Here is a 13,387-nt window from a genome sequence, read left to right as displayed (position 1 = left end):
TCACTCTCCTGCTGGTGATAGCATCCCAAACAGACCTATTAAAGGGCATCCCCTCCCCCTCAGAAAACCAGGTCCCTCTAATAGGTCTTAAATGGACATCTTAACATCCTGACCCCATTTACTTCATTGTTCAAGCTGTTGGCATTTTGCAGGTCATGCAGCAAAATCAAAAGTGAAACTGACAAACGTTTCTAGTCAAATCCTGGTTAGTTTCACTTTCAGGTGTGCCCAGGGCTTGTCCGCAGCTACAAGGAGGCTATTGGGTTTGGTTTACAGCACCTTTAAATGCATAAACCTGGCCCCGCCCTGCCCGGGAAGTGTCATTAGAAATAAATCATTGAAATGTAAGACTGTAAGGGAACCTTCAGATGTCATCTAGTCCAGTCCCCTGCACTGAAACAGGACTAAGTATTGTCTAGACCAGTGGTCTCCAAAGTTTTTGGATCGCGAACCTGCACGGTGCCGCAGAAGAAAGAAGACGGGAAGACCTGCCACAGGCATGCCGAGCTGCCGCCGAATAAAAAAAAACCGGCAGAGTGCTCCTCCTGCAGGGCACCCCCTGGGATCCTCTGGCGCACCCCCTGCAGTGCATGCACCCCACTTTGGAGACCACTGGTCTAGACCGTCTGTGACCGGTGTTTGTCTAACCCATTCTTAAACACCTCCAATGACAGAGATTCCACAGCCTCCTTAAAATATTTCTGTTCATATTACAGGTTTGTCAAACAATTAAAAAAATATACGTTGCTTCCTACTGTTGTGCTCTGAGGGCTCGAGTGCCCATTGAAACACAAATAAAAACCTGTTAATCCAAAGTACATTCCAGATGCATCAGAATAGGACCTGCACGTAAATTGGACTCCCAAATTTGACTCTGAGGCTCAAGGATAAAAAGGAGGGTTTTTTTTTAGCATCTGATTCACAACACACTGTCCAAATATACCTGTCTATTTTAACATACAACAGTTCGTCTACCATGCATTTCCCTTTTATTTATTCCCACCGCACTAGGAGATCTAGGTTCTAATCCCAGCTCCGCCACAAACTCTGCAATCTTGGCCAGGTCACTTCACCTCTGGGTTCTCCGGTTTCCCTGTCCATCAGACACAGATGACATTACCCTACCACAAAGGGCTATTGTGAGGCTTCGTTCGTTACTGCTCGTACTGTGTTTTAAGAGCTTTTCGTGAAGGGTGCTATAATAGGACAGAGTATATTTAGTATTAGTTTGGAAACAGGAGCTCATTTGTGAGCCTCCTCCCTTTGGCAGGGTCATATTTGGAAGACCATGATTCAGGACTATGATGGCAGTGAATGTTCCCATCCTTGTTTGGAACAAGAATACAGGAGAAAGCATCACAACTTGAGCTTCATTGGCTCCAGCTAAAATAGATTAATTTTTCCTCCCACCAAGCTGTGTGGTGACTCTAGAATCCAGATGTGCTTTTGGTTTTGACTAACTAAAACCACCTACTTTCAAGGCACGGGGAGGGGGGGAAGTTTCCAAGTTTAGTGAGTTCACGTTATACAAAGGAGCATTGCTGCATGTCACAAGTGTGCTTTAGCAACAAGCTTATCTGAACTGTTTGAGACAAATAGGAATTTAACACGAGTCAGCAAGATTTTATTACCATAAATGTCTACAGCTCTGCAAGCCAGAAGAGAGGGCCCTGGACTGGGACTTGGGAGATTGGGGTTTGATTCCCAGCTCTGCCACTGGCCTGCTGGGTGACCTTGGGCAAGTCACATCATCTCCGGTGCCTCAGTTTCCCCTTCTGTAAAATGTGGATAATGATACTGACCTCCTTAGTAAAGTGCTTTGTTGATTGAGGGATGAAAAACACTGCGTAAGCATTTTGTATTAAGGTTAACCTAGTCAAAGCTTGACCAGCTAGGTAAGGGCAACTGGTGGTGCCATCATCCATGTCATAGCGCTGGCATTACAAATCCTTTTCAAGTTTCATTTGTTGCTAGAACATGGTTTAAAATATGCCAGTGAAGTAAAAGCAATTTGGGGCTTGGGTGAAAAGAACTTATTTTAATTTAAATATGGGGTAATTTTAATCAGTAAAATAGTGGAAGTGATTCTTTGCCATCACTTAGATTTACTTTTAGAATGAGCAAGCATGTCTTTTCAAAGCGTGGTCCATCCTGTAGCTTCCTGCACTGACCCTGGACAGGTCAGGAGTAGAAACTTATTTAGACTGCTTGCCAAAGAGGCCAGGAGCTGTAGAAAATCCAGCACTGCTTTCTCACTCTCACACCAACTACACCTTTCACACAATCGATCTGGAGAGGAACCAGATCCAACTTGAATTAAGAGGGGACTGAAACTGGGTTCAATCCAAAAAAAATATTTTCATCACATCAGCCTTCATCCTAGAAGCTACAGATGGAGAAGCCTATAGTAGATCACACGCGCCATCTCACTGCCAACACAAGACTGTTCCCTATAGTTAGGGTCCTACTGAATTCACAGCCATGAAAAACATGACACAGACCATGAAACTGGTCTCTCCCACGTAATACGGATTTTGGGAGGGGGGGCAGGCAACCCATACTTCTGCGCCGCCCATATGGCAACTCATACTTGCCAACCCATACTTCTGCGCCGCCTTCACAACTGGGCGGCCAGAAAGTGGCAGCTGCTAGCCAGGCGCCCCCCTCAGAAGGCCACATCGCTGCAGGCTACAGCGCAGAAGTAAGGGTGGCAATACCACACCATGGCATTCTTACTTCTATACCACCGCTGGGTCAGCTCTGCCTTCCGAGCTGGGCACCCGGCCAGCAGCCGCCACTCTCTGCCCGCCCAGCTCGGAAGGTACCGCAGAAGTAAAGGTGGCCATACCGCAGCCCTGCCACAATGGCCTCGGAGCCCCCTTTTGGGTCGGGACCCCCAGTTTTAGAAATGCTGACTTAAGGGCTTGACGCGGTTATATTTTTAAATACATATTCATGCTTTGTGACAACACTGAAATTTAAGATTTAAATATCTGAAACCATGAAATTCAAGATTTTTAAAATGCTATGACACGAAATTTACCAAAGTGGACTGCGAATTTGGGAAGGCTCTACCCACAGTACATTGTATAGCACTGTGTCCAGGCCACTTTCAAAGGCATCTACCTAGTCATGGACTTACAAGGCTCCTGTCACAGAGTGCCTCAATCTTTAATGTGTTTATCCTCACGACACCGCTTTGAGGTGGGAAAGTGCTTTGGTTCACACCTAAAATGGGGATGAGAGGCACAGAGAGGCTAAGTGAGTTACACAAACCTCGTTGACTTGAACTCAGGTCTCCCGACTCCTAGGGCTAGGGCTCTAACCGCTGCACTGTCCTTCTTCGCCATTTGGCAACTGCCCACTGCCCATGACAGGATACCAGGCTACAAAGGGCACAAGTCTGACTGGCCAAGGCAAGGCCTTGGTTACAAAGCGCTCTCTGCACAGGGATTTCCCACTGAAGTCAATAGAAGCTGTGTGTATGAAGAGGGGTTGCAGGGTCAGGCCCTAAGAAGTTGATACTCACAGTACTTTGGGTGTGAAATGCTGTACAGCTGTTCAGACTTGTACTAGCCACCATGTTCACAGAATCATAGTAGTGTAGGACTGGAAGGCGAGACTAGAGGCCATCTAGTCCAGTCCCCTGCACTCAAGGCAGGACGACGTTTTAACTCGGCCATTCCTGACAGATGTTTGTCTAACCCAGTGGTTCTCAACCTGAGGCGTGGGCCGCTTGTGGCCCAATCAGTACGCAGCAGTGGCCCATGTGATATCCTCAGGGCCACACAGGTAGTATATATATATATATATATATATATATATATTGTGTGGATGTGGCCCACGTAACACAGAGAGCTGCATATGCGGCCCACAATGGTAAATGGGTTGAGAACCACTGGTCTAACCTGCTCTTAAAAACTGCCAATGATGGAGATTCCACAACCTCCGTTGGCAATTTGTTCCAGTGCTTAGTCACCCGGACGGTTAGGCAGTTTTTCCCTAATGTCCAACCTAAACCTCCCTTGCTTCAAGTCCTATTCTCAGAGGTTAAGGAGAACAATTTTTCTCCCTCCTCCTTGTAACCACATTTTACATACTTGAAACCTGTTATGTAACCCCCCCCCCAGTCTTCTCTTCTCCATGCTAAACATACTAAATGTTTTCAATCTTCCATCATAGGTCATAGTTTCTAGACCTTTAATAATTTTTGCTGCTGTTCTCTGGCATTTCTTCAATTTGTCCACATCTTTCCTGGAATGTGGTGCCCACGACTGGACACAATACTCCAGCTAAGGCCTAAGCAGCACAGAGCTACACAGCAAGCTTTAGGGCAGCAAGGACTGTGGCTGGATAGTAGCTCACCACCTGTGAGCAGACAACGCCACAGGCCCTCGCAAACACACGATGGCGACTGTCTAGGTCAGAAGTGTGCCAGCTGCAGATTTGGAAGGAAATGGTTAAGTCACAGTCACACATTCACAGCCTGCGGGAGAGTGCCTGTGAGCCCAGAGAAATCCTTCCCTACAGGAAATGGTCTATTGTGAGACAGGTTCTGCCATTTCCTTCAGTCTCTCCACGTCTGTATGGCCAGTCAGCGGGAGTGCCAAACCTTTCACCAGCTGAGGGCAGCGTCTCGCGTCTATCCACGTTAGGAGGGAGCTGCAGCCTAGGAGAGAGCTTGAGACTCTCCGCTTTGATCTGAGCTCTGGCCACTACACTCTAGAAGGGCTCTGCAGATGATGCTCTCTGATCTCCACCACAGGCCACACCAGCCTGAGGAAGGCCTAACGGGCTGCTCAAAGCCCCTGTGGACTGCATTCACCCATCCCTGGTGAAGATTCACCCACCATGCAAAGTCTCCAACTCTAGCAGACGCAGGGCGGATCTTAGAAGTGTCGTGGAACAGCAAGTGGCAGGACATGGAAACAGCATGCCTGCGCGGGGTGAGGAAGGAAACAAGGAGTAAAAGGGGATACCTGGGATGTGGGTCCAAGCAATGATGATCAAGACTAGGGGGAGGAGAGGAGGGATAAAGAACGTTTTGGAAAGAGATCAGCAGCTCAGCTTTAGCCACGTTAAGTGCACAGTGATGGTAAAACATGCTGGAATTGTCAGAGATAGGCAGAGACACAGGGCAGGAGTGAGGGAGGCAGGGCAGGAGTGGAGAGAGAGGTCATTCCAGCAAAGATCATGGATCAGATCTCACAAGGAGAGGCTGTAAAGTGAGCGGGAGGCCAGGGCAGAGCCCTGAGGCATCTCACCAGAGTGGAAAGGGGGGAGAAGCACCCAGCGGTCGGAGGAGAACCAAGAGAGGACAGAGCCACAACAAAAGCCAAGGGAGGAAAAGACATCAAGAGGGGGGAGTATGACTGACGCAGCCAAAAGCAGCAGTTTAGGAGGATGGACCAAGTCTGAGGACCCCCTGGCCAGGAAGAGGCCGTTAGAAACCTCTGTGACAGCAGCTGCAGGGGGACATGGCGAGCCAGGGGATCCAGAATGAAAGACAGGAACTCGAGGTGCTGCCCGTACATGGCGCACTCAGTGGGTTCAGGCGCAAAGGCTACAAAGGTGAGGACGTGAGAGTAAGAGGCCGCTGGGGCCAAGAAATGACTTTCTAAAAGTACGTCTACACTTCCGGGGGCGTGTGGAGTACAGATGCTGCACCCCCAGCTAGAAGGGCTATAAATAGCAGCGTAGCGGGCGAGACACGGCTTAGGCAAGCAGCATGCCCTATACGTTTGAACTTCCAGCGTATCTACCTACACGCCCAAGCAGTGCCTCCCATGTCTACACGGCTACTTTTCAGGATCGTGCCCCACTGCCAGAGCCTTTTCCCGCTGTGGGAAAAGGCCCCAGCAGCTCCCTGTTGCTGGAGCCTTTCATTGCGACACGTAGATACACAAGTAGTGCCTGTATACTACACGCATAGACATAGCCCAAGGGCGTGGGGACCACCGTATATTTGTACTATGAAAGGCAGCAGTAAGAGGGGAGAAGCTGAAGAGAAGAAGTGAAAGGAGATCAGGAGGGTGTGAGGCCGCTGGGACAGGCGAAGGTGGAGAGTAGGCGCGTCGTGACCCTCTCTTCCCTTCCCACTTAAGCAGGTTTCATTTGCACGATATGGCACATGTCCTAATCTTACGAGTTTGCCAGACATCCACAGAGCCTTCTAGGGGATGGGGGAGAAAGCAGGGGACACAAGACCAGCATTTCCAGCACAAACCACACTTCAAATTCTCTCTGTACATCAAAAAGAAAAAAAAAAATAAAGCAAAACACATTTTTGTCCCTTCGCAGGGACAGTATTTAGGCTAATACTGACTCTGCCTTGGCTGTCCCTACACTAACATTCTCCTCCGTTGAAGTTCCACCGAAGAGAGGACACGGGTGTTTTTATTACTGTGTTGTCTCAGTGCAGGTCCAGATGAGGGAGTAAAATTACAAAAGGCACCTACGTTGAATGAATTCACACAGGAAAACGAGAAAAGACAAACACGCCAGCAGCTGTGGTGAATACTTTTCACAGCGCGATCACGCTACAGCTGCCCTATCAGGCCGCATCCTTGAACAAAACCTGCACAACACTTTCCAAAGACAAGCCTGGGAGCTTAAATTCATAACGCTGCTAGCCACTGAAAATCATGGATCTGACAGAGACACTGGATTTAGGGCTTATTATAACACTCTGTAGCCCACTAGCCCCGCTTTTTGTCCTATGACTGAAGATGTATTAATGGGCTACTTCACCTACAGTGATTCCTCAGAACGTGCACTAACCACTGATGCTAAACAATCTGCTCCGTCTTGTATTTAGCTGCGATGCTCAGAGGGCCTTTCCCAGACCTGGAGAAGAGCTGTGTGTAGTGCAAAAGCTTGTCTCTCTCACCAACAGAAGTTGGTCCAACGACCGATATTACCTCATCCCCCTTCTCTCTCAAAAGCATCATTTAGGTTCTTCTAACAATTTTCCTCTGAAGTCTGGATGGTAACAATGCCCTGTTTACACCAGGATTCTGACTAGTGCAGCTGCAACGGTGGGAGATTAATGAAAATACCAATGCAGACAAGTCCTGTCTCCAGGACTGTCAAGCCGACATCTTCCAACTGTGCAAAAACACAATCAGCTTTTTCTAAAGAGAGCCCAGACGAGCTTATTCCGCACGCAGCCCTGAGGCTAAGGCCACGTCTACACTAGACAGCTTACAGCGACACAGATGTACCGATGCAGCTGTAAGATCTCCTGTGTAGCCTCTCTATGCTGACGGGGGAGAGTTCTCCTGTGGACATAATTAAACCACCCCCAACGAGCAGCAGTAGCCATGTCGTCAGGAGACGGTCTCCCGCAGACATAGCACTGTCCACACTGGCAAAGTTATACGGACAAAAGTGCCAGCGTAGACACAGCCTTAGAGAAGGAAAGTTTGGTAAAGTGACCACCAGCAACAACCAAGGGGAAACCCTCGGCCTGCTGAGTTAGTGGGAGACAAAACCCCCTCCAGCTCAAAGTCGCTGCTTGTTTTGTTTTGTTTTCAAAGTACAACTATGAAACTTGCAGCCGGTGTGTCCAACTCTGTGGCATTTGCATGCGGTTTGGGAATTTATACCCCAGCCAGCTGGCCTTTCTGGCTCTAATTTAGATGTTTCCTTTAAAGACATTAAGATTTCTAGGTACTGAAAACTACTTGTTCATTCAGTGCATTGCAATGAAAGGGAGGGAAAAACTGTCTTTTTTTTTTGTTTTGTTTTTTTAATTAAGGAAATGGGTTTCCCCCTTCTCTGATGCGTTCTCCCCCACCCCTCTTCCATCTCGTCTCCCTTTGCCCTGAAACGTGGCACTCGGCTGGGGGGCTGGGAGAGACACGGTCCTAGCAGACATACATGGTTCAGATGCTGACCGCAGAAGCACGCACGCCCCTGAGGTGCCAGGCTGGCCAGACTCCGCGTATGGAGCAAGCCTGAAGGGCTGAGTTGTTCAGCAGGAATCCTCAGCCCCCTCCCTATCCTGTCTCCTCCCCTGAAAGAGGAGAGGAAAGAGAGGAGAAAGCTGGGAAGGGGCGGGGTGGTGGTGGGGGGGAAAGCTCCACATTCCTGACATTTCTGTGCAAAGCACTGGGGCTGCAAGGAGCCTGCTCTCCTGGCTATGGACTGACAGGGAGGAAGAGCCCTGATGCCAGGCTTGGGAGAGGCCAAGGGTCTGCTCCTCTCCCCCTACCAGGGGCTCCATTTCTATCAAATGTACTGGGGAGGGGCAGATAAATAACTCCCCCTCCCACAGGGGGAAAGGTTTCATTGGGTTCTCTCTGGTGGGGGCTGGCTGAAGGGAGGCAGGAGAGCACCTCTGGCTTGTGGGATGTCTCTGGAAAGAGGGAGAACAAGGCTCCTGGCGAGCTCAGGGGTTGGTGGAGGGGAAGATGCCCCAAGCATGGGGAAAGGGGCACTGGGGACAGTGTGGCCTGGGAGGGGGCACTGCACTCCTCCAGAAGGACATTTCTCTAAGGTCAGGATCACGACTCCCTCCAGGGAAGGGGCAATGCTGGGGAAGGCGGGAACAAAAGGAAGTGGTGGAAAATGGTAGGCCAGTTGCCCCCACCGACACCTAACCCCCAGTACCTCAATAGTAGGGTTGCCACCTGGCCAGATTCTCCCAGGATTGTCCCTGTTTGAGATCGCTGTCCTGGGCGTCGGTCAGTGTGCTCCAAAAACTGGCCAGCTGGTCGTGTGCAACGCGCTCAGGATCATCCCGAATGTCCCAGTTTTTTGTAGCTCAGAGATGGCAACCCTAGCTTATGGGCAAAGGAAAGGGGCAGCTGCTCCCGGGGAAAGGGAAGGGGCAGACGTCCTCCACCAACACTGCCTCTCCCCCTCCGCAGGTAAAGCTATTTTTCTTCTTTAAATGAACCCTATTTACTGAAATGTTTCCATTTCTTTAAAAAAAAATCTTCCGTTTGATCTGGGTTTGCATATTCCCCTGCAGAGTTTGCACCCCAACCATTGCAACCAGGTGCTGGCACATAAGAATCCAGCGCGAAAAAGGGGTTATAAACAAACACAAAGAAGTAACGACAGCTGCGGGAAACTCAGAGCAAGCTACAGAAATGGTGAAAAGTGGGCTGGATTTTTAAAGTTCTTTTGATTTTGGTAATCAAAGGTATCAGTGGTAAGTAACCTAGACAAGGGATTAAAAAAAAAAAAGATTTAAAATCTGATAGCGCCCCTTTGACAAAGCCCAACAATCCAAACCCACGGCCACAGTGCACCTGAAAGATGGGGCTATCCAGCAGCACAGGGGCATTGCATCAGGCTGAGCATTAGCCTTCCACTGAATTGCCATCCCCACTCCCAGCAGCACCTCCGGGCTGCTCAGAGGTCTCCCAGCCAAGGAATGACCTCACCTAGCCTGCCCTGCTTAGCGAGAGAGCTGTCAGGATGGCAGCATCTGGTGGCCCGGCTGTGGGCCCTGCCACCTCTCCTGCTAACCACAGCATGACAGCACACTGCAGGGGTTCCCGCCAAACCTCAAAAGGTTGTGACCTCATCACAACACATCCCCTGCCTTAAAGCTGCTCCACTTCAACTCAGGCCACACCCAACTTCCCCTCACTCATCAACTCCCCCAACTTCTGGGGCATAGACCAACGCCATCTGGCAGCTCATCCCCAAACCCTGGGGAAAGCACCGGCCAGAGCCAGCTGTCCCCCATCCCCGGAGCTCTAGCACAGGGAGAGCCTCACCCCAAAAGCCTTTTCCTCCACCCCACAATGTTGGGGCCCAAGACGGTCAACACGCCGCCTGCACCATGCCCAAACACAGAGACTGAAGGATGCTACCCGGCCTATCTCATGGACCCCATGGACAGGGGTCACACAAGCATGGCCATCCCTGGCAGTAGCTAGTCAGTGTCCCCAGTACCCCCACCTACACTCAACCAGACTCAAGGAGGGCAGCAGCTAGAGGCCAGGGGGAAATCTTGTTCCTGGTGGGCACTGGTCCAGGCCTAAGAGGGGCTGGGGGGGGGGAAGGGGAGACTGCAAACTGGAGCAGGAGAAGGAGGCACTGGGGAGGGGGAAGGATGTACTGGGGGGACTGGAAGCTGGGGAGGTCGAAGTTGTGGGTGTGGACAGAGTGGAGAAGCAGCTGGGGGTATGGAAGAGGAGAAATGAAGTTATCCGGGGGTGGATGGTGGCGTATGGGGATGGGAAAGGACAGGAAGAGTGGGAAGGATCCCTGGCGAACGAAAGGGGGAAGGAAGTGCAGTGTAGGGGAGGGAAACTAACCCACAAAGGGGCTGGGAAAAGGAGGTTAGTGGGACTGGGGGGCTTAGTGCATTGCGCTCCTCCTGATGGGCGCAATGTGGGTAGTGCCGAAAGGCAGATTCACTGGGGCTCCCTCCCCAGGCAGGGTGCAGGGGGGTCATCTTCTCCCCCACACGTCAAAGGGGTGCATTGCAAAGGTGCACTCTCCAGGGGTGCACCGTGGGAGGTTGGAATTTGCTTCTACTGACAAGGAGAGGATCTGCTGGAGTAGGATCCCCTGGGAAGGAGTTACATTCGGATCCACCCCCAGGGTGTGCAGTGCATTGGGGTCCCAAGGAAGGATGCCCTGGGTGGAGGGACTGCATCAGGGTCCCTTGGAGAGGCACAGAGAATACCCCCAGGAAGGGCCACAGTGTCCCATGGTAGGGGGCTGCAGAGGGGTCCCCCAAGAAAGGAGTGCAGTAGGGTTCCTTGGGGGTGCAGCAGGCAGTATCCTGAGAGGGCAAGGGGCAGATCTGCAGGGAGGGGCACAGCAGGGTCCCAGAGTGGAGTGGGCAGCACCCCCAGGGTGCACAGGGCAAAGTCCTGGGGAAGGGTCACAAGGAGTCTCTCAAGGTGGGTGCGGGGGGGGTCCCCAGGGTCAGTGGAGAGGGGTGCGGGGGGGGCACGGGCGAGGCGCAGGGGAGTGCTCGGGGTCAGTGGTGCAGGAGGGTCCCCCAGGAGAGGTGCAGGGGGCCCCCGGGGTCAGCAATCAGGGGGGGCCCCCGGGGTCAGTGGGCAGGGGGTCCCGTGGGGGAGGTGCAGGGGGTCCCCAGGGTCAGCAATCAGGGGGGTCCCCGGGGGTGCAGGGGGGTCCCCGGGGGTGCAGGGGGGCCCCCCGCTCTCACCTCGAACATGAGCGCGATGAGCACGCAGAGCACCAGGCAGAAGCCGATGTCCGCGTGGTTGTGGATCAGGAACTCCTGGCTGAAGAGCGGGTAGCTCTTGGCCCGCCGGCGGAAGGCCATGGCCGGAGCGGAGCGGAGCAGCCCGGCCGCCCGCCGCTGCCTCCGCCCAGCGCCGCAAACTTCGCCCGGCCCGGAGCCCGGAGAACTTCGGCAGCGCCGGGCCCGCGCCTGCGCCGACCGCCCCCGCCCGCTTAACCCGTCCCTGCCCGCGGGGCTGGCTCTCGGCCGGCCGGGCTCGGCTCCTCACCGCCCCCCAGCTCCGCCCCCGGCTCCCTGCCCTCCGGCATTCAACCCACCCCTTCCTCCACCCTGCCCAACCCCCCACCCTTCACTGACCTAGTAGGTCAGTGTCACGATTGTCAGAGGGGGAAACTGAGGCACGGAGCGGGACGGTGACTTCCCCAGGCTCGCCCCAGCAGGCCAGGGGTAGCGCTGGGAACAGACGCAAGGTCGCCAGAGTTGCCGCTCAGCGCGCTAGCCCCTAGGCGATGCTGCCTCCTAAACCCACTTTATTCGGACTCCAGAAGTCTTAGAAACATACAGCCTTTACCCGCTGAGCATTATTCATGGGAGCAGCCTGCCTAAAGCCTCTGAGTAAGGACTGGGCCCCTCTGACTTTATTTTCAGAGGCATTAAACCCACACAGGTGCCTCGGACTTCCTGTTCACATCCCGATCATCTGATCCCAGGCTTCTCCCCTTTTAATATCCACAGGGACACCTATTGAATAATAATGCAGCACATTTTGAACACCTTTCAGACTCCAGGATTCAAGGTGCTTCACAAGTTACACACACAGAGCAGCACTGGAATGCAGCTGCTTCTGGGGTAGAGAGCAGCAGCCAGGCGGGAAGAGGATAATCTGGAGGACAAGAAGAAGTTGGCCAAGGTCTCCAGAGCAGAACACTTCGCAGAGTATCCTGGACTCATTAATATCCATTCTTATTTATTGATGGCTGCACCCCAAAGTCCAAGGCACTTTCCAAACACTGGAGTAGGGGTGGGCTCTGTCTAAAGGGCTGACAGCCTAAGGACAGACTGACAAGCAAAGGTAAGGGGAGAGGGATCAACAATAGACAATTTACATACAAGTCAACTCAGTTCACTATAGCCTGGCAAGGCAAAAGTGGATCGTTAAGAGGGACTGAAGTGTGGACCAGGTAGGGTTTTGCAGATGAGCTGGGGGTCATGCCATGCATGGGAGAGGGCCACAGAAGACAGAGGTGACGGCAAGTAGCTTAGAAAAACTGGAAACAGACACTTTGTTTTTAAGATGTCATCTCAAAGACCTACACAGTAAACACGCTGGGTCAGCTCCTCAGCTGGTGTAAGCCAGCATAGCTCCCTTGGCTTCAGTGGAACAATGCTGATTGACACCAGCTAAGGATCTGGCCCATTCTGTCCTGGGAGAGTTAGAAGAAGCATGAAGGACTGACTGCTCCAGCTGGTTTGAAGGGGCTGCGCTGTTTCAAACTGGACACTTAGAGCACCGAGTGTCCCCTCCAGCCAAATACAGCATAGGGAATAGATTCCTGGCCTTACATGCTCTATGGAAGCAGAGATCCCTATTAGATAGGTCCTGATTAACTGGTGCAAATGCCTGTGCTTTTCTCTCCATAAAACCCACACAATGTTGTTTAGAATAAGCAACTGAGAAACTCAAGGCTTCTTTCACTAAGGCCGGTTCTACACCTAAAATTTAGGTCAATGTAGCTACACTGCTCAGTGTAAATTTCACGTCCTACACAACATTGTTAGGTCGACCTAGCCCCTAGTGTAGACTCAGCTAGGTCGACGGAAGAATTCTTCTGTCAGCCTAGCTACTGTCTCTCGAGAGGGTGGATTGTGATGAAAAAACCCCTTCTGTCACTGTGCATGTCTACATCACAGCAGTATAGCTAAAACAATGCTCAGAGCCTGATCCTAAGAGTCGGATCCAAAGCCCACTGAAGTCAATGGATCAAGGGCTAACCCCTGATATATAACTTAGTAACAAAGGACTGAGCTCCGGGAACACTGGTCAGACAGGAGAAAAAAGGGTGATAAGCCTTGACTCAGTGGGAAGGAGAAACTAGGGAAGCACAGATGTTGAGGGAGACCAAACAAAGGGAGATTGTGAGGAGGTGTGGTCCTGGGAACTAGCCTAGGATTTGGGTGATCTGTATTCAAGTCTCTTCTCTGCCA

The 13,387-nt window shown here is 51.8% G+C and overlaps 1 protein-coding gene across 2 annotated transcripts in view; it reads right to left on the bottom strand.

Annotated features, from left to right (window-relative positions):
- Positions 1–11,374, bottom strand: part of TRAM2 (translocation associated membrane protein 2) — a 48,003-nt gene extending 36,629 nt beyond the window's left edge. Inside the window, exon 1 of one of the 2 annotated variants that reach the window (XM_084622350.1) lies at positions 11,144–11,374. In XM_084622350.1, coding sequence (XP_084478476.1) covers positions 11,144–11,263 — 120 coding nt within the window. In that variant the 5' untranslated portion in view covers positions 11,264–11,374. Of the gene's footprint in view, positions 1–4,850; positions 4,951–11,143 lie in introns of those variants that run through there. The other variant, XM_084622349.1, reaches the window with a different exon arrangement.
- Between the last annotated feature and the right edge of the window lie 2,013 nt (positions 11,375–13,387).

This window comes from Lepidochelys olivacea, assembly GCF_965140295.1.
Source record: "Lepidochelys olivacea isolate rLepOli2 genome assembly, chromosome: 3".
Taxonomy (NCBI): Eukaryota; Metazoa; Chordata; order Testudines; family Cheloniidae; genus Lepidochelys; species Lepidochelys olivacea.
Note: the sequence above shows the minus strand (reverse complement) of the source record. Positions and strands in the feature narration are given on the sequence as shown.